Below are 25782 nucleotides of genomic sequence, written 5' to 3' on the forward strand. Positions count from 1 at the left end.
GTGTGCTGGGTGCTATCTCTAAAGAATTAAAATAAGCGTCCGAATAAGCGGAGTTACGAGTCATCGCGACATTTCTTTGTATGAGACTGGGTAATATGTAGGTACTAGTGATGACGCTTTTTATTTAACGACATAAACTTTGCAGTAAGAAGGTTATTCAAAAATGTCTCACTAGATGTTGCTAGCGGCGACGAAAGTCGGTACAAAGATCTATGATGAAAACAGAGAGAATTTCAACGACTCGGTAACTGGACACTTAGTAGCTCAGATGCTTAGAACAAAGCTACGGTGCAGCACGGATTGAAGAAAATTTTTCTGTGTGTGTTTACAGAACATTATTACTTTTAATGTTTTCAATTATAGCGGGCCCTAAAAATATTAGATTACGTACCTGTTCAAAATAATTTACACAAGACTTCGATTTCCCTAAATAAGTATCAAAGTGCAACCAAAAAAAACCGATGCTCTTCCTACTGCGAAGCCCATAAAAAGTTTGTGTAGTTTTTTCTTAATTCAAGTTCATTTAAGGATATTGACATTTTGGACAACAAATGCGGCTGTATTTTTTGTCACAAAAAACACTCCAAGACTGCTGTCACAAAAAAGCAGTAAACTAATACAATTAAGCACTTTAGTACTTACCTGCTTAATTACTATACCATAGGGCTTATATCATGTATGACGGGAGGCGCTATGAGCGATATTTCTCGAACAAAACTTTCTGCCACAAAGTGCATACACATAATGCATCTGCACTTTCTCTACATGTTTGTAGATAGTTCAAAAGGCTGTCATGTTTATTGAAGAAATATGACACAATGACAAACGGTCGGCCCATTCCCTGGTAATTGAGGATCGTAGATTTCCATTGCTAATTTATTTTTATAAACTTCATCATGTTTTTTTTTGACGGTAAATAATTTATCTGCCGTTATACGTTTAGAACTTAAGAATTGATGCTACCTTAGCTCGAATCCAATTTTTACTTTTTTTTTGGATAAAAAATATTGATGGTTCATTTGATTGGGTCGAGTGCCTGGGACACTGGCATTTTTTCAGATTAAAGTCGTTTTAAAAATATATATCGTGTACTACTTATACGTGTTCTTACTTCAGTTGATATAAAAAAATGATTTGGTATATGTAAAGTAGGTCAATGTACCTTTTCAATACATCGGTTTTCTTGTAAAATTTCGATGTAAGTTTGTGTTTTATTTTTATTATGAAAATGCGGAACCAACCAAAGCCATTAGAGGTTGTACACACTCTTAAGAATGTACTACTTGTAACAAAATTACATAAAAAATGTTACTACAATTACTTACGTTCCTTCGCGTTTGGATACCACTTTCCACTTAACATCAGGTGGAGTGGAGTCATTTGCCTGTCATGTATAAAAAAAAAAAAACAAAAAATTAGGTCGATCAAAATATTTATGTTCGAAAGTGGTTAATCTTCATCATTATCATGATCATCCACCCATCTATACATCCCACTAACGTGGTCACACTGCTGAACATGGGTCTCATGAGAGGCACTACCACTTGCGCCTGTCACTCTGCGACAATAAAAGTAAAAATGTGACAAGTGTCATGTGTCTACAGTTTGATCAGTAGGCACCTTTTAGTGGGCAGGTACATATGCTGGCAGTATTTCCCTGGAAAAACTATTTGTATTAAACATGTTTTTATTAATTATTCCTCTTGTTTTTCAAAAGAGTTTTAACGTAAAAGTAAAAACAAAACTTTTGTCATAGCTATGAAAAGGCGCAGATTCAGCATATACAAAAGCTCCTTGGCACTGGTTTCCAGTTAAAACCAACGAAAGGAAGTAAATATAGAATTTATTTGTAAGTAAAAAAAGAACAAACGACTTGGAGAAAAATCATTGTATGTATGAATAGTGCATTTAAAATAAGCTACTAGCTTTAAAATAAGGACATAACCACGAATAGTTTTTCGATTCCTACTTTTATTGACATAAGAATGTCCAAGCTATCAACCTAGACAAGTCTATCAAGACAATAGTAGATATCTACAAAAAACGTCTATCGAGCCCTGACCTACCCAGGAAAATCACACGAGATGGTAATTACGATAGGTAATGTTTAAAACATAAGCAGTCTTCTTTGTTTAATAAATTTCTTCCAACCACTTCAGTCTTAGTAGGCTGAATAGACCAGTTCTGGGCACCAGTTCACCAGCCCCGGATCTACGATGTTTTCGAACCGGGGCAGAAACTTGATTGTGGCGTCTCTCAAACGCTAAAAAAACTCACAAATATTTTACAGAACCCTTGAATAAATTCGCACTCTATATTACCTATAAGTCAAATAAGATCGTTGCTATACGCTAATAACTTTTTCATTTGTATGACATGACATATAGGCAACATATAACAGACATTTCTTCGCTCATTATGTCTCAGCATTTTTTGTCTCTAATCTTGCTACAGCTTTACACGGCGTTCTTTCTTTTCTGCGAAAGAATCTACTCATATTAAATTCACACTCATGGAAGTCCGTCTCAAAAGCAATGCCAATGGCTAGAATCGCGAGGCCAGACAGACGGTGACTCATTGTTGGACGCAGACAGCGGTCGCTAGCGTGTCTGTCACTGTAATCTCGTGAAAGAGTCACTGAATGGCGGGTGTGCCTCAAACTACCAGCTTTTATTTATTAATTAAGATCGAATGGGGTTTGAGGAATATACTTTATTTTGGGTCAAACGTTTAGAGTTTTATGAACAACAGCTAAAGTTTTATAAGAATTGTAAAATGCACTAAACTTGCCTGTTTTTTGCCATGTTTCATCGGATTTCCTATAAAGCAGGGTTTCTTAACCTGCTCCATGGACCCCTAAGGGGTCCGTGTAATGGACACTGGGGGTCATACCCACCATAACAAATGCTATATATAAAAATTGGTATACAATATGTTATAGTTAAATTTGAACTGTGCGCGTGTCCTTTTTGAACGTTCGCACCCGACCGACGAGCGAGCGAGGTGCGCGTCAATGCAACCCGCCTTTCTTCACCTTTTCGAAAAGGGTCCGTGGGTTCTGTGAAATTTTGAGAGCAGTCCATGACTAGAAAAAGATTAAGAGACCCTGCTATAAAGGATTTCATGGTTTCACAACTGTCAAATTTGTTTTTACCGCCTTTTGGATTTGGAGCATACTAGTGACATCTTTTTAAAATCGTTTAAACTTTGTCTGTTTTGTCGACTGAGAGACTATTGTGCTAAAATTTTTAAATTATGAGTTAAGGCTTCAAGTCCCTCTTCCGTTCTTCTTACCCCTTACCCCGCCTTACCATATGAAAAACTATTATTCCAAAAAAATTGTACCTTAATGGTACCCTAAAGTAAAAGGAACGCCAAATATATCTGTTGATTAGTTTCTGAGAAATAAAACTAAATTAAGAGCTATCCTCATTGATAAAAGTTAACATTCTGCTACCATCTAATGTCAATGACGGAAGCATAGCGTGATTTTCGCAATGCGCCTACTCACAGGTAAATAACGACGCAATCGACACCATTGTTCACTTGTCTCATAAATAAATAGCGTTTTTATCTGTATATCCTAGCATTTATAAAAATATGCATACGTGGAAGTACTTAAAACTTATCCACGTGCCGTTTGAAATTTCCTATGCATTGATAAATGTCAAAGAGAAAACGTGATAAAGATCATAAGGCGTGTGGACTCTATAAAATGGGGTAATGCAATAATCTCCGGGAATAAAACGGTTCATCCATTCATTTAGGTAATAGTTTTAGCACTCTACGTTCAAAGCTAAAGCTTCGAGGGAGTGATTAACATAGAGTAGATAATACCTCATTCTGAAATCTCGGACTTATTGTGTATTTGGTTCTATATTTTTTAACGCGTGACTAGTAATTATTTTACTACGGTGGTGTATTTAGAAGAAAAGTTTTATAATTCCAAGTAAAAAATTTAAATATTTTGAATAATAGTGACATTTTTGCGTCACATCTAGTTAGCTATTAATTAGCTGTAGATCTTCGATTTTAATTTTTCTTTCTGACATTTTTTCGAATCTGGAAATATTTTGATTTCATTTTTTGTTTTTTTATCAATCCGTGATACAGTGTGAGGTATAAAATACTTATATTTCCGATCTGGCAATCACACTGAGAATAATTTTAAATGTCGTGGGTAAACTCTATGCTAAATATGAAACGTAAATAATTAAAATAGTGGTAGGAGACTGCAGGGTTAAGGAACACTTGGTTAAGAAGTCGACCATGTTATTGGCTGCCGCCCGGGGTTTGTTCAAATATGCCTCATTCAAAATATGGAATGACCAGCACCCTCTTGTAAGACGGGCAATGCCTCAATCATGGACTTTCTGACGAAAATGCTTACCAAGATTTGTTGTTGTAGTTGAGTAATTTTCAGGGTGCTCAGGCCATGAGCAGGCCTTTACGAGTTAAGTAAATACTTTATATTCCTCTGTGGCTCTGACGACCTCAGTGGTCTAACGATTTACACTGTGGGCGCAGGATAAAGTCTCGTGTTCGATTCTACATAGGAGCAAGTAGGAAAATTAATATTTTCTAAATTGATTCTGGTGTGGGTGTTCTGGGTAGAGCCCCGGAGTGAATTAAGTTACTCCAAGTACAGAGAACTTCCAAATTTAAGATAATGATGATGTTTTCTGGCATACCCATGTGTAGGTTTATAATTATTTTGATTTCATTTTTGTTTCAGACCTCATCCCGCTTGATATCACACAATGAAGCCATTCCTTAAACAGGTTAGTCAATATATTTTATAATAATGATAATAAATTATAATAAATAATAATGGGTAATAAATAAGACCCCATCTGCAAAATGACAACTGTTCTAGTTGCGAGAGGTTTAAAACATGAACGGAAAAATTTAGACCATATCGTTGTTATGCTCAAATAGGAGTTGTGATAAATGCACTTTTCACCTCACTAGCTCGGAAGAACTTTCTTTTCTGGTCCTGTTTTTTTCCATTGGAAAAGGCAAAGGCAGTTTCTCATTAGAAGTCTGCGTGTAAACGTTATGATAAGGTTTTTGAAATTCAAATTTGACGATGGACTTTGGTGCACCTTTTTCTTTCAAGTACGCGATTTGTCGTACATTATTACGTAACATAAATCCGTTGGTATATTTTATTCTTAATACTGTTAACATTAAATTGACAAAACGATAAGTAATTTTGTTTATTAAAACTGATTTGTTATAGTTCAATTGTTTTTCTTTCATCTACCATTTTCCTCGCCATAGTGAGGTGAAAAGTTGCGTGTCTCGTTCGGCAGCAAATTTGTTTTGCGTCTCGTGGCTTGAAACCCTCGCTACGCGCAGGTTTCTGTTTTTGAATATTATCCCATAGAAACCTAGTCCGAACACGCTAAGTGAGGCAAATTGAAGCGGCCCCAATGGGCCTACACGAGCGGGCGGGCCGTCAGTGCTCAAGGTCAACTTGCACCGCGAACAGCTCCAGAATTTTAGCTAAAACTGACGAAATGTATAGTAAATGAGTGTAAAAATACGTCAGACAAACATAAAATAGATACTAACATTACATTGCACAAGGAAGTAACGCGTTTCAACTTGTATTTTTATATAAATATTCACTAAAACGGAAAATTAATGTAAGTATTATCCTTCGCTTGTTCAGGTTCCAATACAAGCACTCGCGTCAAACAACTTTGCAGCCTTGTGTGTCAAATAAATATTTCAAATTTGATCACATGTGGCTTTATTATACCAAAAAGGTACGAAATGTTAAAATTAGATGATTTGGGTAATTATAATATTAATTGTACTGCATATCGTAATATTTTGTTACCATGACATCCATTTTATTTTGTGAATTTGCTCCACTAATTATTTATTCATTCAAAGATCGAACGCAAAGAAAAATTCCGTCGATCAGACAGGAACTTGCGTTTGTAGATATAGTATGTTATAAACTAGGATTTGGGCCATTGTCCACGACTCTGACATAATGCGGGTTGGACACTTTATTGAATATTTTCCATGGTTTTTATCACCGTTGAAACAAGTAAATTACTCTCCTTCGGTACAAATTGAAATCAATATCTCATAATAATGGACACCTCCTTTCAACGAGTTTTACTTTTTGTAAAAAAGGTTTCGATTTGAAGGCAAAAACCATTTGATAAAGGCAGACTGTTCTCATTCCAGCTGTTCGTTGTGAGTGGCGCAGCGTTGAACATCGCCGGACACGGCTGCGCGCACGGCTATCCAGCAGTGTTATTTGCGCAGTTGCGCAGCTCGAGAGAGATTCAGCTGACGGATCATGATACTTCTTGGATCGGTAAGTGGCAATTTGCGAACATCTAATAGTCCATCGGTAAAAATTATTCAAAGCCCAGACTCTTGACGCTCTTGGCTGTAGGTACTTTAATAAACTAATTGATAGTTCAAAGCAATTAGAAAAATGCCCTAATAATTGCGATAAACTCAATAACTTGACATTATTTAATTAAAAAGAAGGCTGGCGGCCATTACTAACAATGATCTCTATTAAATAAAAAATTTCAAAGACCGATAGTCAAGGGCCGAGGTTTATTTGTAAACACTAGGGTCTTTATGCAAATCTACTGCAGTGTATACAAATCATTCACAAAAATACGACAATTGAGCGTTGAGAAGCCTTTGGCTGCACAATCTTTTAATTGTTTAATAGGTCTATTTGTTAAGAGTCAATAAGTTTTAAATTTCTTTATTAAAAAAAAAATATCTACTTACTTACAATTTTATTGAGATAATGATCTAAGTTGCTGGAGACCCGATGTTCCAATCCTTTGTAGAAATACTTAAGAAAGGGGGCGTTATAGCGTCTTCCTGTAATCCCCAATGGATTACGATTTGCAATATACCTACATTCCTCTCATTGTACGATAAAGACCAGTACCCATGTATAAATTTTTTCTCTCTCTTCCAGCTTCGGTAGTAGGCGCCATGGGCATAGTGGGCAACTTCGTATCACCCGTTTTGATGACTCGCTTTGGACGTCAGAAGGCACATCTCCTCTGCACCATTCCTGCCCTACTTGGATGGGTTGTTTTCGTTCTGGGAAACTCTGTTCCTGCTTTCATATTGGCCAGACTCCTGCACGGGTTCGCTCTAGGCCTAAGGACACCAGTAGCACCTATTCTAGTCGCAGAATATACAGATCCAAAATACCGAGGAGCATTTCTTGGTAGTTTCGCAGTGTCTTTAGGACTCGGTATATTTTTGTCACATTTGTGGGGGGCACAACTGTCGTGGAAAATGACAGCAGTAGTCTGCGCAATGTTTCCTTTAATATCTATGGCAATTATCAGCCTCTCGCCAGAATCGGCAAGTTGGTTGATATCTAAAGGGAATTTTGAAGAAGGAAGGAAAGCATTCCGATGGGTGAGAGGAGAAGGCGTCGAACAGAATGAGGAATTGGAAGCCATGATTGAAAGTCAGAAGAAAGAATTAAAATTGTCTGAACAAAGAAGAAAAGAAGCAAAATTCTCTTGGAACGGACTTATGAAAAGCGTAATCAACGCTTTGAAAGAAGTACTAAGGATTTTCAAGAAAAAAGAATTTTATAAGCCTGCAATAATAGCTATAACTATGTTGATTATTTTCGAATTCGGGGGCGCTCATATGGTGCCTGCTTATGGAAATCATATATTGCAAGCTGTATTAAACAAGGAAACACCAGAAGAAGTGGCTTTGCAATTTACTATAATAGATATGTTGAGAACAATTTGTGCGCTGTTAGCAATATTTCTGCTCAAGTATTTTAAGAGAAGAACGATACTGTTTACAAGTGGAGTGATGACCGTTATATCCCTATCCTCTATCTCTGTCTTTATCTATATTAGGAACGCTGGACTCTATATAGAGACGTGGTTTACAAGCATTTTACCAATGTCTTTAATGGTATTGTATACTTTGTCATTTTGTTTAGGTTTAGTACCATTAAATTGGGTTATTTGTGGGGAAATATTTCCGTTAGCCTATAGAAGTTTGGGATCAACCTTGAGTACGTCATTTCTGACTCCGTCTTTCGTTGTTTCTATGAAAACTGCTCCGCATTTATACTCTTCAATAGGAGTTGAAGGGACTTTTCTAATATACTCAGCTACTTTAGTCATAGGTCTTATTATTTTATTCATAATGTTGCCAGAAACGAAAGACAGGACTTTGCAAGACATTGAAGATAGTTTTAAAGGTAGAAACGATATTGAAATGGTTGAACAAGAAGTGCAAGAGAAGTTAATAGAAAATAAAGACTTGGTCGTTGTAAAATGAGGTTTTGTTAACCTCACTTTTTAGGTTGACATGACCTTTGTTCAGAATGAATATGTGTATGTGTTAAGGTAACTGAAACAAAGCAACGTTTTAAGTTTTAGCCTGTGATAATTAAATAGATTAAGTGTAAATTTAATTAGTTTAAAGTAATTATAAGACATTAACTTGGAAATCTGATTCAATATCTAAAACATCCGCCATTTTGAGGATAACTTTTTTTTTAATACAACCGGGCTTGTGATCTGCCTTTTTAATAAAATAAAAACAAGGTTAGTAAAATAATTTTAAACACGCAATACATTTGTTTTATTGTGATTATTCTTATATCTAACAACAGCACCTTTTATCGTCCACTATACAACGAACAGACGTAACTTACAATGTTAACGGAAAGAAGTTTAAAACCAGGTTGCTAGTTTATGATGAATTAAATATCGTGTTGCCCTAAACGAATTTTCAGACACATCTAGACAATCAAGGTAAATTATATCCTTTTAATCTTACGGTATTAAATAATAATAAAAAAAAATCATAACAGAAAAGTGAAACTAGAATGTAGAGATCGAGTTCGCAGGATTTCGTGATTGTTACACATTGAAAAAGGCACTATGTTTCCTTTTCTTTGTAATTGTTTTCTATTTTCAAACAAACCGTTTCGCGCCCTTTAGACCTTTAGAAGGGCGCGAAACGTTGGTGGTCCATTTTCCTTATTTTCACTATAGTTTTTTTTTAATATTACTAAGTGACACGACGAACAAGTCGTGTGCTTGGTGGTAAGCGATATCCGTATCCATAATAGTTGCAGTGCCACTCAGAGCTTTAAAGTCACAAAGATCTGAGGGGCACTGCTACTGTGCCCGACACCCTGAGACATAGGTTAACAAGTCCCGTCTGCCTGTAATTTCACCAGCACCCTTACCCTTCTAAACCGGAAAACAGTAATGTTCACATTAGTGCTTGGCGGCAGAAACAGGAAAAGCAGCAGTACTGCAGTAGTATTATTTTTTATAGTTTTATTTTTATATTTGGTGTAGATTTACATCAATGCCGACTTCATTTACGGGCCACGGTGCGCCACTTGCGACGCCCCCAAGAGCTTGCGTCTCACGCGGCCCAAACGATGTAAATGGCTTATTGCTTCCCAACGCCATTTAAAAATGCACTCAAATTTGTAATCACTCGAGAAAATATAAGTAGTATTTAATTTTGAACACGAGGGCGCCAGGGTATTGATTGCACCCGGGCGCTACTGAACTAGTGCCGGCACTAGTTTGAATATTAGACATAACAGGTTGATTGACTTTACCATCTCAGTCTGCCGTCACCATGGGGTTTGTAAAGGGCGCAGTACGTTTGGTTCGTTTGATACAATAAATATATGCGATATAGACCTAAAAAAATTGTTACATTAGCATGTTAAGAGTAAATGTGAATGAAATTCAAAGTTTGTTGTGGATTCATTCTGCTTCAGTGAGTTCACTGAGAACTGGACGAAACACATATCGTCGCCTTGCTTTCCCAAGCTTGTATCTTAAAGTAACTCAAATGCAAAAATGAATTGTACCTATATACAAATTTTGCATCAATTGCTGATGTCATCTCACATTTCCCTCATATTCACACACGGGCTTTTACCTATTCTTAAAGTAATGCATTGCACGCAGAAGCGCTGATAGTCTCGATAGGCAGGATTGAGAGCAAACGACCTAGAGGTCGGAGTTCGAAACGATGATGTGACCGAGTGGCTGAAAGTCTGAAAGTAAGTGCCGCAACGCCATCTGTAAGAAATCTACATGTGGAAGGAAATTTTTTCTTAGTGTTTTTTCTTTGTATTAATAATTGTAACAAACATTAATAGTGGAGTGATTTCACAAAAACAATTAGAATATCATGGTGGTCAAACATCGTCACATTCAATATACCAAATTACAATAAACAATAAGTCAAAAACTTTAACAATAACACACAATTATTTAACAAACGCACTACGAAGATAAGAAAACACGCATTCGCGAAGCGAAACACGAATGACATCCTATGACACGACAAAATAATTTTAATCCCGATTGTGTTCCAGTGTCATAAAATTATTTACGACCTTAAACATGGTATTTTAGTATAATTATTGTACTAAACGAAATTAAGTTAAGTAAAATTATATAATGCAATAATGTGAATTGTTCTAAGTTTATATCTTATTATTAAAATCAGATTACACTTTGAAAAGAATTCTAAATGTTTATTAACTTGAAAAATAGAAAACAACCGTCTCAAATGTATTTTTTTGTTTGGTTATCCGTTTGTTTACATTGTGTTAATGATATATAGTATATTGTGGATGTAAATAACAAATTTTTGTAAATAACAAAATTGTAAGATACGTACATTCAATACCGTAAGGGACATTTGTGTAAGGCCTAGCACAATAAGCAACATCACATTAAATCCAAAAAACAAAGTAGAATATTTAACAAACTTAATTAACGGTGTCTGGTATCACTTAGTGTTGCCACCCTTTCTTATGGATATCCTGCATATTTTAGTATCAATTTAGTATATTATAGATATATGCTCAATATTCTATGGCAATAATAAATTCTTTGGTATAAATAATACATAGTTCAATACATAAAAAAGGTAATACTATAAGTATATAGAGGAACTTATGTTTAAGTTTCTATGCACATTGGACCTTCAATAATAAAGCTACGAAATTGGAAAAGTAACAGAGAAACTATGTCCTCCTTATTATAACTAACGTAATCGACATTTTTAACAAAAACTAAGTTATTAAGTATCTCGAAATAAGATAGACAACCCTCTATAATCGATTTTTTAATATCTTAATTAGTTTCAGTTTTATTGTTACGCGAAATCAGCGCGAGAAGGTTTCAAAAATCTCTCACTAGATGTCACTGGCGATGAATGCCGAAAAAATGCAAACAGAAACACATGAGAATTTCGCCAATTCTGTAATTTGACCTGTGGCTCAGATGGTAAGAGCGATGCTACGGTGCATGGTCGTGGTTGCAGGTCCCACCAGCAGCTTGATTTTGATTGCCTCTCCCGATCGGAAACCGCGTCTCTTCTGAGTCGAGGCGCATAATTGCGGTTCACAACTGCCCGATGCGGAAACTTTTGACATTTCAAACCGGAACCATAGTTGATTTAACTCACAAATTAAAAAGATATAGTAGGAATCAGGTTCATCTTCTCGCCCGGAAACCCATCTGATTTCGATCTTTGTGTTTAATAATCATAACATATTACATACAAACTCAGCGTAATTGACATTTTTTTAAATGACAATGAACATTTTGGTTTTAATATCTCGAAAGTTACAGAAATGCAAATGCGTTAGTTATGACAAGGAGGGTTATATATTTTATTTTTAAATAACGTACGAATATAAATATTTTTTTATCACATCAAACAGAATTTAGTCATATATTTATATACATTCAAAAATGTTACTTTCGTGGTTTAGTCACTTTATTATTAACAGTGCAATGTCATAGTAGTCGACTACGAAAGAGGGTAGACAGAATGTACGCCCTTTAAGCTGTCAGCCGCCGCTTGGCAGTCATCCCGTACGGAGCATGTAACAGCTTTGAAGTATCAAAAGCCAATAATAACGATAATCGGTTAGTATCAAGAAGCTTACATACTACACTGAAGATTGTATGTACTTTGAACGTCAGACTGAGGCATGGAAAAAAGACCTTGAATTCAGTTTCCTGTATCTTGCATCTCTTTCTTTAATTTTTATTTTGTTTGCTAATTTCAGCTAGTTGCTAGTTGAAATGAAGCAACTAAAAAAAATATTTAAAAGCATGCACACTGCATCTTTTTCAAAATATATCCTAATCACTCAGTACCTGTTTTAAATTATACTATTCATTTTTGGGTATTTATTTTGCTTGCATTGCACTAGATACGACATGTGAAAAAGATAAGACACATCAGCATAGGTGAATGACCTTATGTTCAACATTCAATTGTTCTTAGTGCAAACTCCAGTGTAGTATATAAGCTTCTTGGTTAGTACCTACTTTAGAAGTCTGAAAGTACTTCTTTTATCAGTCTTTCTAAAAAAAAGGCAATAATTATTAATTAAGTCAAGGTAATTAATCTATTCTGATAGTAAACTGAAATGATGGCACAAAGAAACTTTAAAACTAAAATTTGGTCATGTAACTAACAACTACAATACAATCTATGACAAAATTTGTAGTGAATACTCTGCATTTGCAGTAAAAACATTGACTTACAATTATATGGACGTCGGGTCCGCGCTAAAAAGTGTCCGCACTTGTAAGGCGCTAAAATCGTATACAGAGCGCGACACTCCGCTTTAGTCTTCATTTGTTCTACGGACAGCGCGATACTGCGATGACATAACAATTTAAATTTCGAATAGGTTGACTTGGGACATTTTTTTCGTGGTTTTTGTATTAGATCCGTCGTCCATTTATTTGTAAGTCAATGAGTAAAAACATTATTTTGTAACAAAACAAGTATATATCGAATTCTTAGGTTTTTGCTATCGTTACACATAGGAACTTATAATATTTTTTCCGTTTAAATATATTTGTATTTTCATGTTCCGGCCCCTTTACAAGTCCCATGGTTGACTGACCATGGGACCTGTAAAGGGCCGAAACGTTGGTTTGAGAAAACAAATATACGCGATATAAATCCAAAAAAATAGTTTCATTTTCTAACATATCAGTTACCACTAAAATTACAAAAAACATTTAAAGCAATAAAAACTTTTTTGACACTAGCTTGCATGGCTGGCTGGCTTAATGGCAAACGACGAGGCCTGATGGGTTTGTATTCTTTTGATTAGCCGACTTTGTCACTTGTGAAAATTCACAAGTCTTCAAAGTTTTCTTGTCTAACAAAGACGGCCTCAACATGGAATGCCATAGTAATAATGTACAAATAAACTTATTAATAGCTAAAACAACAACAAATTTTAAAACCATTAGTATCATAGATTTCATGCTTTTTTTATATTTGTGGCTGATCTGGGCATGATAATTTTAAAAACAAAACTTGTTGTTTTTAAAATTATCTCTATTATATATGATTTGAATAGACAATTTCAATTATACATGCCATTGTTGATGCATTCCTAAATGTGCTTATATATACCAAATAAGCACATTTAGGAATATTATAAATATTATGATACTGAAATGTATAAGCAAACTCTTATACATTTTTAACATCGTCCATATTAATAACTACTTTTACCTTAACAAGGCAGTAGGCTTCCAATATGATATTTATTCAGGTATAGCCTTCCAGATCTGGGACACTTTATCAACAGTCAAGTCCGGTGGACCAAACAAAAACTGCCCAGCATACTCTGGTCCCAACGACGTAAGAAGATTCATTCTTTTACTGCTCAATATAAGACTTGATAACGGTGTACGTGTCACTCCAATCATCTCGGCTATGACCCCAGTTACGTGGACATCGTCAATCCAGAAATATGGTATATTCTGAGCTACGGTCAAAAGTCTTGGAATTACGTCTTGCGAGTAAAGGACTGCCCAGCCTGAAAAACCATATACAAAGTTGAGTAATACACTTGATATATACATTGCTGTCAAATCAGGCCGTTACCTCGCTTTTTTTCATATTATTATTTATCTACAATCAGTTGCCGGACTATAAGTGAATTGTTTGAGTGAGTTTTGGTGTTTGAGAGTGAGGAAACCACTGCTTTTGCCTCTCCTAGGACATGTGTTGTCATTTCAGTCTCCTAATGTTGCCACCATCAACTAGTGCTTTAGGGGAGTAAAATACAAAAAATTACAAAAAGAAATGCTTACTTGAAAAACAATAACTAATCACCTAAAACATTATAACTAATTTGAAGTTACTTATATAATCTAACAATGGGTATATTACAGATTATGCTGTATGTTTATGAGAGTATTTGTTTGTGGGTGTGCGTGCGTGTGTGTATGTGTACGTATGTGTGTGTCTGTGAAAGTGTGTGCATGTGAGTGCGTGTGCAAGCATATGTGCGAGAGAAAGTCATAAGCCGGAAGACTTCCACTGCTGGACATAGATTGCCAGACTAGCCGGTCGGACGCAATGTGCATCCATTAGTTACCTGCCACCATTACCAGCCTTCAGGTTTGTGGTCTCCATTCGAGAACCTTTCTGCCCCAACGGCCGTCTATTCTACAAGCTATGTACCCTGTCCACTGCCACTTCACCTTGCTAATCCTTTGGGCTATGTCGGTGACTTTCGTTCTTTTAGCAATCTAATTTCTGATTCGATCACATAGAGAAATACCGAGCATTGCTCTTTGAGCTTTTTTATGAGGCCCATAGTAAGTGACCACGTGACCAGAGCCGTAGGTCATCACTAGGCTTTTTATAAAATTAAAATTTTGTTACTTAAATACAAACCTGCACAATAAGTCGGGTAAAAACCACCAGCATATTCATTTTTTGATACTATCCATTTAGAACGACTTCTTTGAACTTTTGCGTTTTGTAAAACTTGGCAGGTGATTAGTGAGCTGGCTCCCCATGGGGATAATTCTCTGGCTAGAAACTGCCGCAGAGCATGGGAATTTACAACCACGTCGTCATCAGTCTTTAAGACATATTTAGCCATTGGACAGTGATGCGCTACCCATTTTAGACCCATAACATGTTTATACGTCATGTTTCGATATGCGTCTTTAAAATTTCCTTGTACAATATCACCATGAGTAGTGCTTTCATTATCGATTCTCTTTGAAATCGTAATATTCTCAGGATCGCCCAATAGAAAGACCACTTTGGTAGTGTCTGTGGGACGGCCCCATGTCTTACGTATAACTGATCGTTTCTCACAGTTATTTGGGTTGGAAGAAATTATTACAACCAATAGCAAACCAGCATCATAACCTTGACAAGGTTGTGGATTCACTTTGAAGGTAAAATTCTTCAAATCGATCAGTTGGTCGTTTAGATCATCGACTTCATACTCTGTTGTATTATACGGTCCTAGTACAGTGAATTTTGGATCATTTACACGAACAACTATAGCTGGACTTGATTTGGAGTTTTGTTGACTATTATACAATAATGCAATGCCGAGTATAATAAATAAGGCTTTGAGGATGTTGCACATTTCTATTCGGTCACTATTTTGGCTATCCAACATTTCTTTGCTTTTTTATTTGCAAAACAAAAATTAAATGCTGTAGAACCCTTTTGGAGTAACTATTTCAAAACTAAATTTCCCTGCAAAGCTTCTGTTATTAAATATCAATCAACGTAACCTGATAAATGCCTTTTCCAGAATACTGTGACTCATTTTACGATAAAAATTAAACAAAACACAATCGCCACACAAAATAATGTCTGCAAAAACACCGAGCATCGTGTTTGTCGATATTTTCGGAAACGTCAATTTTAAATATTGTTTTGATATTGACAAACAAAAACTTTAGGCATTAATTAAATTACAACTTCAAAAAACTAAGTTGGTTGTTGTAATTAATTATCTACATTAATAACCAGAAAAGGTATTAAAATAATCACTCAAATATTATGTAGCTAAAGGTTTTGAACGCTCAAATTGGCTGTCAAAAAAAGACTATGTTCGTTTCATTTCATTCACGCAAGACTAGGCTGTTTCGTTTCATGCGTAAGTTGATACGCGTCTTTCTTTACATTAAAATTGACATTGAAGGAAGACGGACATCAGCGCCACATTTATACCAGAAATTGGTGTCATTCATAATCATAGACTTCGTCACGTTTCACCAGAATCACGAGAAATGGGGACTTGTCAAATTATGTCCAAGTGTGACAGGCGCAGTAGCAGTGGCCCTCAGATCTTTGCGATTTAAAGCTCTGAGTGGCACTGCAACTGTTATGGATACGCGTGTAGCTTACCATCAGATGCTCAACTTGTTCGTGCCATCACTTGATATTATATATAAAAAAATAACAAGACTGAGACTTCGTCATGTTACTTTTTTTCGATTTTATGTTACAAAGTAAAAAAAAAAAATATTTACATAAAAAGACTCATAGCATGAGTTCATGCTACAGTATAAAAGTTCATTTAAGATATTATAGTTAAAACTTGATTTAATTTATCTATGTTACTCGTAATGATTCAATAATTCCATACAAAAAAATTGATTTATTTCATAATTAACAAATATACGTTAGTAAATGATAAAATTAGTGTTTGGTTTTGGTATCCTCTTCTCATTACTTAGTGTAAATAATCGAAAGTGTTAAACTTTTACTGATTCTATAAAAGCTGTCAAAGAAAAGTACCGAAAATTGTACAGGCCCTGAATACTAACGAATCTGCCAGTTTCGATTAAGTTCTGGCAAATTCTAACAAGGTAAACTATAGAATGTGAAATATCTAGAAAAAACATAACATTTTAAAACATGCTAAGGTCTAAGAAAAACACATAAAATTAGCTACCATAATTGGGTGCCATTTTCACGACACTATTAAAACTTATTATTCTAAGTCAAAATATAACTTCACACTGGTCTACTGTAAAGTATGCACTTTGTACTTTCGATACTGTACGTTGCTGCAGTCGATTTGATTTGATTAATACTTCATTTAAACTTGAAAAAAAGCAATAAACCTTAGTTTCAGCGTAATAGAAGTTTGCCTTCGATTGGTCTACGTCATTTGTTATCAGTTTAAATACATACCCACATGTATATAGAGGCCATGGCCGTCTAACCGCTAAGTCTCTGGCAAATCTCTTTCGTTTCTTCCACTCGCTTACAGTCATTTCATGTATTCTTGTTTATTTTTAATATTTCTAACTTGCCCCTTTTAAAGTTGAAAATAATAGTATTAAAAGAAATTGATTTATATCTTCATTAGAATAACTGTTAAGCCTTACGTAACATCGGCTGACCTTGCACACAGTTGTAGATAAAAAGGTAAAGAATTTCAGTCATATCTCAGGGGGACGGGAGCAGTTGCAAGGGGCTTGACCCTCACATATTTGCGGTTTAAAGTTTTAAGTGGCAACTGTTATGGACAGGCGTGTCGTCAGGAAGTTCTCAATCCGCAATAAGCCTGCGTAGGTTCTACAGCCAATGTCCACCCGTTGTGAGAGGGGTGTGCCCAGCAGTCGGACTATATATAGGTTAACTATTATACTATGGACATCCAATGACACTAAAATAATATGTTAACATTGATCTTACGCTACAACTAGGGCAGTCTGCAGACAACCCAACTAATAAAAGTTAAAATAGTTATATCTTTTGTAATAAAATAAATATCCAAAAGTAGTTATTCAAATGCTATTTATTTATTCAATTTTACTTCTATCTTTAGAGCACAAACATTATTTTTTATTTTCCACAGAACACTATGTCTTGACTCCATTTGTCGATAAACCGGAACAGAATGCCCCGCGCAAGTTAATATCTTTTTATATTCTACGTTATAGATGGCTCCTCAATCGCCATCCGCGCGAAACATCTTTCCCGTTTCTCGGCTTCAGCTACAATCTTTTACGTAAATTTAAACCAATCATTTCAAGATCAATCAAACACCACAATTACAATTGCGAATTAACATGACAGTAAAATGTTCTTTAACAAAACTTAACAATTAAATAGTACGCAATCGAATATATTTACGGAATCCATTATTGAAGGACATTATCAACGAAAGAACTTTTTATTATAATTCGGTATAAAACACAAGAGTTATTGTATTTTAATACTATTTAATATATTATTAAAATATAAAAGTTAATAATACACACGTTTTTACACAAATCATGACACTTTCGACTGTAAGGTTACTGCAAGGATTGAACTTTTCATCGAATTTTTGAATGACTTCGTTTAATTTTGCTGTGCTTCGGTCTATGTTAAATGAGTTATATATGTCTAATCCTTCATCACCGATACAATTTAGAAATATTGCGACTTGTTTTTTGTCTGGAGCTTTATTTAAATCGTTAGCATCAGAGTAAATTTCAAATTTTTGTTTCCAATGACGCCATTTTTCCGAGGCATTTGAGTCGCCGCCATTGATTGAAAGTGGTTTTATGTTTGAAGTTATGATTTTTGGATCCATACCTTGTTGATTTTATTCTGCACGAAGTTCTGACACCATGTTGTGTTTGTATTCAGGGCGTGGTCGTGCGGGCGAGCAGGGAAAAGTCTTTTATTTAATAAATACTTTATTTTATATGTCTATCACAAATTACTACCACATGGAACAGGTACAAGGGAACCGGCTTAACCATAGACTTAAGTATTCCTTTTTACGTGCATAGAAAAAAGCATTGGCTGTATGCAAGTATGCAACACGTCTGATAGGAAGCTAAACTCCTGTCATGCCAATTCAGTGCTCTTTGAATTGCAAACATCTGAGACTTAAGTTGACAAGTCCCATGTGCCTGTAATTTCACCAGCACCCTTGCCCTTCAAAATCGGAACACAGTAATGTTGACATTACTGCTTGGTGGCAGAAATAGGTGGCAGTACTTCCTGGACGAACTCTTCACAAGGACCTCTATTGCTACTAAAACTCACTCCTAACCCACAACCCAGCTTTGTGGTTGGGTGACAAGACTGTGAAAAAAAAAGTACTAATAAGACAAATTATAATTATTACCATAAATTTCACTATTACAAAATGCAATTTATTATTATACTCGTGTATTAACTGATGTACAACTATGTGGGCTTTCTTTTTCTCTTCAAAAGTTGTCTCTTGAGAAAAGTTAATGTCCGCCCGCTTTCAGAATCAGTTATGTATAGAATTTTATGAAGATATTTGTGACGTAATACCTACATACTTTACACATAATAATTAACAATAAGGCGTATGGTAAAAATAGGTCAGTGTTTGGTATGTCCTACACTAACCATGTAAAGTTTACAGTCACAAATTATGGTTGTGTTATTTTTTCGAATATTGCGCTTGTCAATTATGATCTTAATTGTCATTTAAAGCCATTTATCATTTACATTACATTTACATATTACGCAATGTATCTCTCATTTTCGAACAACAGTCTAAACTTATGTTGTTATACTGCTATTCTGTTCTTGCAATTGCATCCTACAAACAAGCAAGTATACAATAGCCAATAGCTGTGAAAGAGAAATAATGTAAATCAAATGTAATGAAAAACTATTTCTTTAACCTATTGAGCGGGTAGTAATCAACGCAAGTAATATTTAGAACACGAAGGATTTCAGCTGGCGCTCAACACGAAGAATACATAGGGCGCACCATAAGTTTCCGGAACTGGCCACTTACATAAACAGTATTTAAAAACTAATTACAACTTTTGAAAATGGAGCTCTTTGGCTGTAGAATACACTTTGTTTCATCTGACTGTCATTTGTTTTTACATTGTGGCGTCGTTTTAGAAATTGGTTGTCTACGTCACCACGGATTTAACTCGTGAAAATTTTACGTAGTATGATTTTCTACGAATTTAAGAGTGACTTAACAGCTCAGCGGAGCTTCGTTTGGCTTCAAACTGCTTTTGGCGATGAAGCACGATGCCAGACGACTATTTATAGCTGGTTTGCAGAATTCAAACGCGATCGTGTGAATCTCAGTGACGAATTTCGTGATGGTCACTGCATGATCAAAACAGACAGGCACGTGACATACCATGAGGTTCGGGCATCTTTAGGCACAGGCATGAGTCAAATACAATCAATACTACACAAACATTTGGGTGTGAAAAAGCTGTGCTCTCGGTGGATCCCACACAATTTGACTGAGGCTCAAAAAACGGATCGCGTCACTTGGTGCAGTGCCATGCTTACCAGATTCAACGAAGGGGCGTCAAATTTGGTGTGGGATGTAGTAACAGGTGACGAAATATAGATTTACAGTTACGATCCCAAAACAAAGCAGCAATCGAGCGTATGGGTCTTTGGAGATGAGCCGAAACCAACCAAAGAGGCGCGCGTGCAAAGTGCCTCTAAGCGGATGATTGCTTCTTTTTTTAATAAAACTGGACACGTGGCTACTGTTGCTTTGGAGAATCGTTGTACAGTGAATAGTGATTGGTACGCGACCATTTGTTTTTGACAAAACAAATGGAAGTTATTGACAAACTCCGTAAAAATAACCGTAAACGTCGTATAATCTTGCACCACGATAATGCCGTTCTCACACGGCCGAACAGACAAATGAATTTTTGAAGGTGAACAACATTGATCTTATGGACCATCCAGCGTGCAGTCCGACCTGGCACCTTGTGACTTTTATTTATTTCTAAAAATTAAGAACCAGTTACGAGTTCAACGATTTTCATCACCTGAAGAGGCTGTCGAAGAGTATGAAAAATATGTTTCAGAGATTGTCACGGAGGAGTGGCATAAATGTTTTCAAAATTTATTCATTCGTATGAAAAAGTGCATTAACGCTAACGGAGAATATTTTGAGAAACAATAAATTCATTTCTGACCATTTATAGTATGTATTTCTTATTCATTCCGGAAACTTATAGTGGGCCCACGTATCAGCTTACTTTAATATTCAATGCTTCAGCCTCTCATTCATTGAAAATTAAGATATAGTTAATTACCTACCATAATTTTGTAACATAGGTATAGACATTGCCTTATAGTTCCTAAATGTAATTTCGAATTCCATTACAAGTCACTGACCAATTATTGCTGTGATTTAGGTAATTAACCGATCGGATAGAAATTTGTAATGTTATGTTTTTTATAGTTTAATTTTTTGTTAGTTATAATCACAATTTTAAAGATATTATTACGCATTTTGTCGTTGGCAGAAGAAAATATACAATACAAAATATCCAAAAGTACCGTTGCAGAATATTTTTGTTTAAAAAAACTTTATTATTTTGATTTCATTTTAATAAGCTGAATTATTAACATTTCATGTTTACATTTCATAAATTCTTAAAAATTTCTTTAAAACCAATTCAAAAACTAGTATCGTAATGGATTTTCTTACGAACGAAACATAATTATTTTTGAAATACAAAACTATCTTTTTTTTTAAAAAAATCCTGTTTTCATGCAATTCGTACCATATTTTATCAATTTCATTACATTTCGAAACTAAATATAAACCTCATATAATGTGAAAGTCCTATTGTAACTATTAAAAACGCCCTTATACAAATATTATTTACTTGTATTAAAATAATAACAATCATTTATCTTGTGGGATATATTACTTTTACATCATTATACCAAATTTATAATTTGTCAATACATTTTGTCATATTTAATATTTGAAACAGTCATATTTAATATTTGAAATATTTGTAATATTAAATATGACTGTTCTAATTCCGAAAAAAAAAATGTAATCCATACTGTGCAAACAATACTATTTCACTTAAAATAATTATACAAAAGATTACAATTACCTACATTCTTATTACATTGCATAAACTCGAGTTATATTTAGTTGACACAAGGTGAACATATCGCGCAACCTAGTGCTGAATGTTCACATAATGGTAGCCACGCATGGTCGAGTGTCCTATGGTGGTAAATGTAACAGATAATGGTAGCCATGCATGTTCGAGTGTCCTATGGTGGTGAAATGATAAATGAGGTCTTGATATGTCGAGAGGTTCCTAATAGTGGTTAATGGTGCCATGAATATTCGTGGTGGAATATCTTAGAGATCAGTATCGTATCAATAGACATACGAGTGACTTGAATAACTTGTTAACAGGATGTGTCCCATTTTCTATCTGAAAAATAAAAGCAAAATAAGTATAGAATTATTTATGATTTGTTCTTGTCAAGGATTAGTACTTTACTAATCGGTAGATTAAAGAAAGTATTAAAGGATTCCCTTTCAGTTTTATCTATAATTTATCTATAATTTAATATATGAATGAAATCAACAACTTTTAACAAGTAGACTATATCATTATCACACAACAATATAGTAATAATTTTAATAATTTTAATAATCCTTTAAAATATTACGAGGTCGTAATTCCTGTCAGTGTGGCCGAACGCTTGTTTTTGTTATTTTACTTAAAATTGCTTTTCTGTCAATTTTAATTGTTAATGGCCTCATATTTGAAATATATGTTCTTTTTTAACCGCCTTCAAAAAAAGAGGAGGTTCTCAGTTCGACTGTATGTTCTTTTTTTTGTATGTATGTTACGCGATAACTCCGGTGTTTGTGAACCGATTTTCATGATTCTTTTTTGTTGGAAAGGGGGTACTTCGCGCCTAACTTTAATTTAGGAGCAATTACTTTAATGGTTGATTTTGCTATTTCTCAAATTCAAGACGTTTTTCTCTCGATATACTTTGAGTAGTGAGAACCGTTTTTTATTATCTCCAGTGTCAAGTCCTGTATAGTGGCGAACCAGGGGATATTTCAATAAAATTAGCAAATAGACGTAATTCTACGTACTTTTGAGGTTGGTTTTTTAAGTAGGTACTCTGTACTGAGATTATGGAAATTATATTGTCACTTTGAGTTTATGTAGTTGAATCAGTTATCAGCCAAATTCGATTAACTGTACTTAAATAGATTGAAGACGAAACATTCATATATTACGAGGTCGTAAAGGCCGAGTGTTAGGTTGCAATCATGACCAGGTCGTATTTTGCATACGACATTGCATATTGTATCATACTCGAACAAATATGGTTATTGACATGTATCACTTTTACAAACTGTTCCTACATAGAATTTGTTATGCCTTTTCACAATAAATGTAAGTATCTTCTTCTTCTTCTTCTTTTAAATGCTATGGCTCCATCGAAACAAACGATAATTTCGCCAATGTCGAGTAATAGAGACTATGTACGGTACTTCTATTTTATAGTGTTACAACCCTATCGATACCATATCGGTAAACCCGCCAATGCCAAGTTGAGGAATGCACGCGTTTTTAAATTTAATTCAACGATTGACCGGTAAATTCCGAAAAACTTCACTAATGAAAGAATCTACAATAACAGTTTTACATAAATTTAAGTATTATAGTTCTATTCTATTCTATTTCCTTAATGGCGACCACTAGGCTTGGGCCAGTGTCATTTTCGATTGACGTTGACGTTATTGACCAATATTAACTGTAGCAGCAAAGTATTTATTTTTAGATGCATCTCTTCGGAATACTGTTGTGAAGATTATACCTGGGATAAAAAAAAAACAATCATGGACAAACAACGGACTAATTCTATTATTAGAGCCATTGACTTACAAATAAATGGACGACGGGTCTAATACAAAAACCACGAAAAAAATGTCCCAAGTCAACCTATTCGAAATTTAAATTGTAATGTCATCGCAGTATCGCGCTGTCAGTCGAACAAATGAAGACTAAAGCGGAGTGTCGCGTTCTGTATACGATTTTAGCGCCTTACAAGTGCGGACACTTTTTAGCGCGGACCCGACGTCCATATAATTGTAAGTCAGTGATTAGAGCGTATAAAATCACTCATAATGTTAATAAAGGGAGAATACACATAAAGACGGAGGGACTTAAGGTTAACAGGACGAGGAACGAAAGAAGGAAGGAGGTCATACAAGAGGAAGTCAATTTAGGACATTCAAAGGAAATGTGATCAAGGGTACCCAGTATTGTAGTTATTGTTGAGAAATTTGAATTACCTACAGATGACATTTTACTTTTATATCGGTGTTGCCAAATAATATTTCTTAATGCCATAGACTGTATCTTAACTATAGGCTTTGCTTGTTGTCATCTTTTGGTATTATTGTTGGTCATAGCCAATACCGCCAAAACAGCTATTCCTCGATGGTGTTTGGCGGTTTTGGCGGAAAGAAATTTGTGTATATTAGCGCAGAATATTTTGTATCGGGTCTTTTACTTTTGTACTCTGACTGAAGAAATAAACCATCACAAGCGAATTACGGTTCATTAAATATTATGTACTTAGTTGGCAAGCATTATTATATTAGACGCTAAAAATACTTACCTATAAAAACCACCACTATCGATATTTATTTATCAGAATATTTTAACTAGGTAACTTCGTCCACATCCGTTCGTTGTAATGAGAAAAACAGGAAAATTATTTTCGTATTTTAATAAAAAGGAAATAAATGAAGTACCTACATTATTATATTATACAAAGGGTGTTACAGAATTATTAGTAATTTGCTTAGAATAATAACGCATAGAATGATAGTTTCATATCAAACGAACTGTCACAAGTGAGGCAAAAAATCAAATTCATGTAGGCTAGTTTTAGTAGTAGGTTAATTTTCGGTTTTAGTGAATATTTATATAAAAATACAAGTTGAAACGCGTTACTTCCTTGTGGAATGTGATGTTAGTATCTATTTTATGTTTGTCTGACGACTTTTTACACTCATTTACCGCACATTTCGTCATTTTTAGCTAAAATTCTTGATCTGTTCGCGGTGCAAGTTGACCTTGAGCACTGAAGGCCCGCCCGCTCGTGTAGGCCCTTTTGGCGCGCTTCAATTTGCCTCACTTAGCGTGTGCGGACTAGGTTTCTATGCGTTATTATTTCTAAGGTAATTTGTATAAAACTTTTATTACAACCAATAACAAAATGTACATATTCTATAGTTGAAGGCGATCAGTTTTTTCCATGATACCTATAGGTGAAATGACGGGACGAACAATTCTCGCGCCTGGTGATAAGCGACACGCCAATCCTAGTTGCCATGCCACTCATAGTATTAAATCGCAGATCTGGGTCATCCTAAAATATAATTTGACAAGTTCTATGTGCGTTTACTTTCACTAGCCTTCGTTATCCTTACCTTCAAAACCGAAAAGTGGTAATGCTCAGATTACTTACGAATTTATTTATTAGGATGGATTAATTACGAATACATATTTATATTTTGATAATAGGAAAATAGAGATAATAATAATAATAAACATGTTTATATCTCACCTCAAAATACAACACAATATAAATCTTGGTACGTACGTTACAGTAGTGTGTTGTGGGAGCTGGTGCTTGATGTGGGTATTTCACCTGTATTACAAGTCACCAGGCCCCATCCCTTGAATAATGTGACTTAATTACTAAGTAATAAGGAGTAAAAGAGTAGAAGACTAAACTTGTTAAAATAAGTAAAACCATAAAAATAAAAACTAAGACTAGACTAGAAGAATATGCTATAGGCGAAAAACATGACGCGTCACGACGCGCGCCAGTGTGAGTTGAACCTAAGAGTGTATTAGCGTAGCCACTGCCAGCATTTAGGGCAACATTCCGGGGAACTCAATTTCAATAGGTTTATTTGTAAATCAATGGGTTCATACGACCCTAAAATTAGTAAGAGAATTTAAGATTTTCATATGCAGGCTGTAATCGTACGATTACATTACAGCAGTTATTTGTTCGAAACTGAAGACTCTCTACGAATATCATATGTAATACGTAATGAGACCTTTTGACATTAAAATTTTGGATATTTCTAGTTTTATTTCTATAAAGTTATTTTTA

At 34.9% G+C, this 25782-nt stretch overlaps 2 protein-coding genes across 3 annotated transcripts in view; one reads left to right on the forward strand and one right to left on the reverse strand.

Moving 5' to 3' along the window:
* LOC113228174 (facilitated trehalose transporter Tret1-like) overlaps positions 1 to 8391 on the forward strand; it is an 11493-nt gene extending 3102 nt beyond the window's left edge. The window contains exons 1-4 of one of the 2 annotated variants that reach the window (XM_026461399.1): positions 1785 to 1849; positions 4736 to 4781; positions 6208 to 6340; positions 6971 to 8391. In XM_026461399.1, the coding sequence (XP_026317184.1) occupies positions 4761 to 4781; positions 6208 to 6340; positions 6971 to 8316 (1500 nt within the window). In that variant the 5' untranslated portion in view covers positions 1785 to 1849; positions 4736 to 4760 and the 3' untranslated portion in view covers positions 8317 to 8391. Of the gene's footprint in view, positions 1 to 1784; positions 1850 to 4735; positions 4782 to 6207; positions 6341 to 6970 lie in introns of those variants that run through there. The other variant, XM_026461398.1, reaches the window with a different exon arrangement.
* Positions 8392 to 13418: 5027 nt separating this feature from the next.
* Positions 13419 to 15597, reverse strand: LOC113228220 (beta-1,3-galactosyltransferase 5-like). Its single transcript, XM_026461483.1, has 2 exons — positions 14752 to 15597; positions 13419 to 13885 (listed from the first exon to the last, which is right to left on the reverse strand). The coding sequence occupies exons 1-2, from the start codon at positions 15494 to 15496 to the stop codon at positions 13611 to 13613; spliced, it is 1020 nt and encodes a 339-aa protein (XP_026317268.1). The 5' UTR covers positions 15497 to 15597; the 3' UTR covers positions 13419 to 13610.
* Positions 15598 to 25782: the final 10185 nt, after the last annotated feature.

Source organism: Hyposmocoma kahamanoa, unplaced genomic scaffold (genome assembly GCF_003589595.1).
Source record: "Hyposmocoma kahamanoa isolate Upper Pololo Valley unplaced genomic scaffold, ASM358959v1 224, whole genome shotgun sequence".
Classification (NCBI taxonomy): domain Eukaryota; kingdom Metazoa; phylum Arthropoda; class Insecta; order Lepidoptera; family Cosmopterigidae; genus Hyposmocoma; species Hyposmocoma kahamanoa.

Coding starts and splice junctions, on each gene's coding strand:
- LOC113228220 (XM_026461483.1), bottom strand. CDS start 15,496: ATGTTGGATAGCCAAAATAGTGACCGAATAGAAATGTGCAACATCCTC. Junction 13,886..14,751: donor TTACCCGACTTATTGTGCAG/GTTTGTATTTAA, acceptor ATGGTTTTTCAG/GCTGGGCAGTCCTTTACTCG.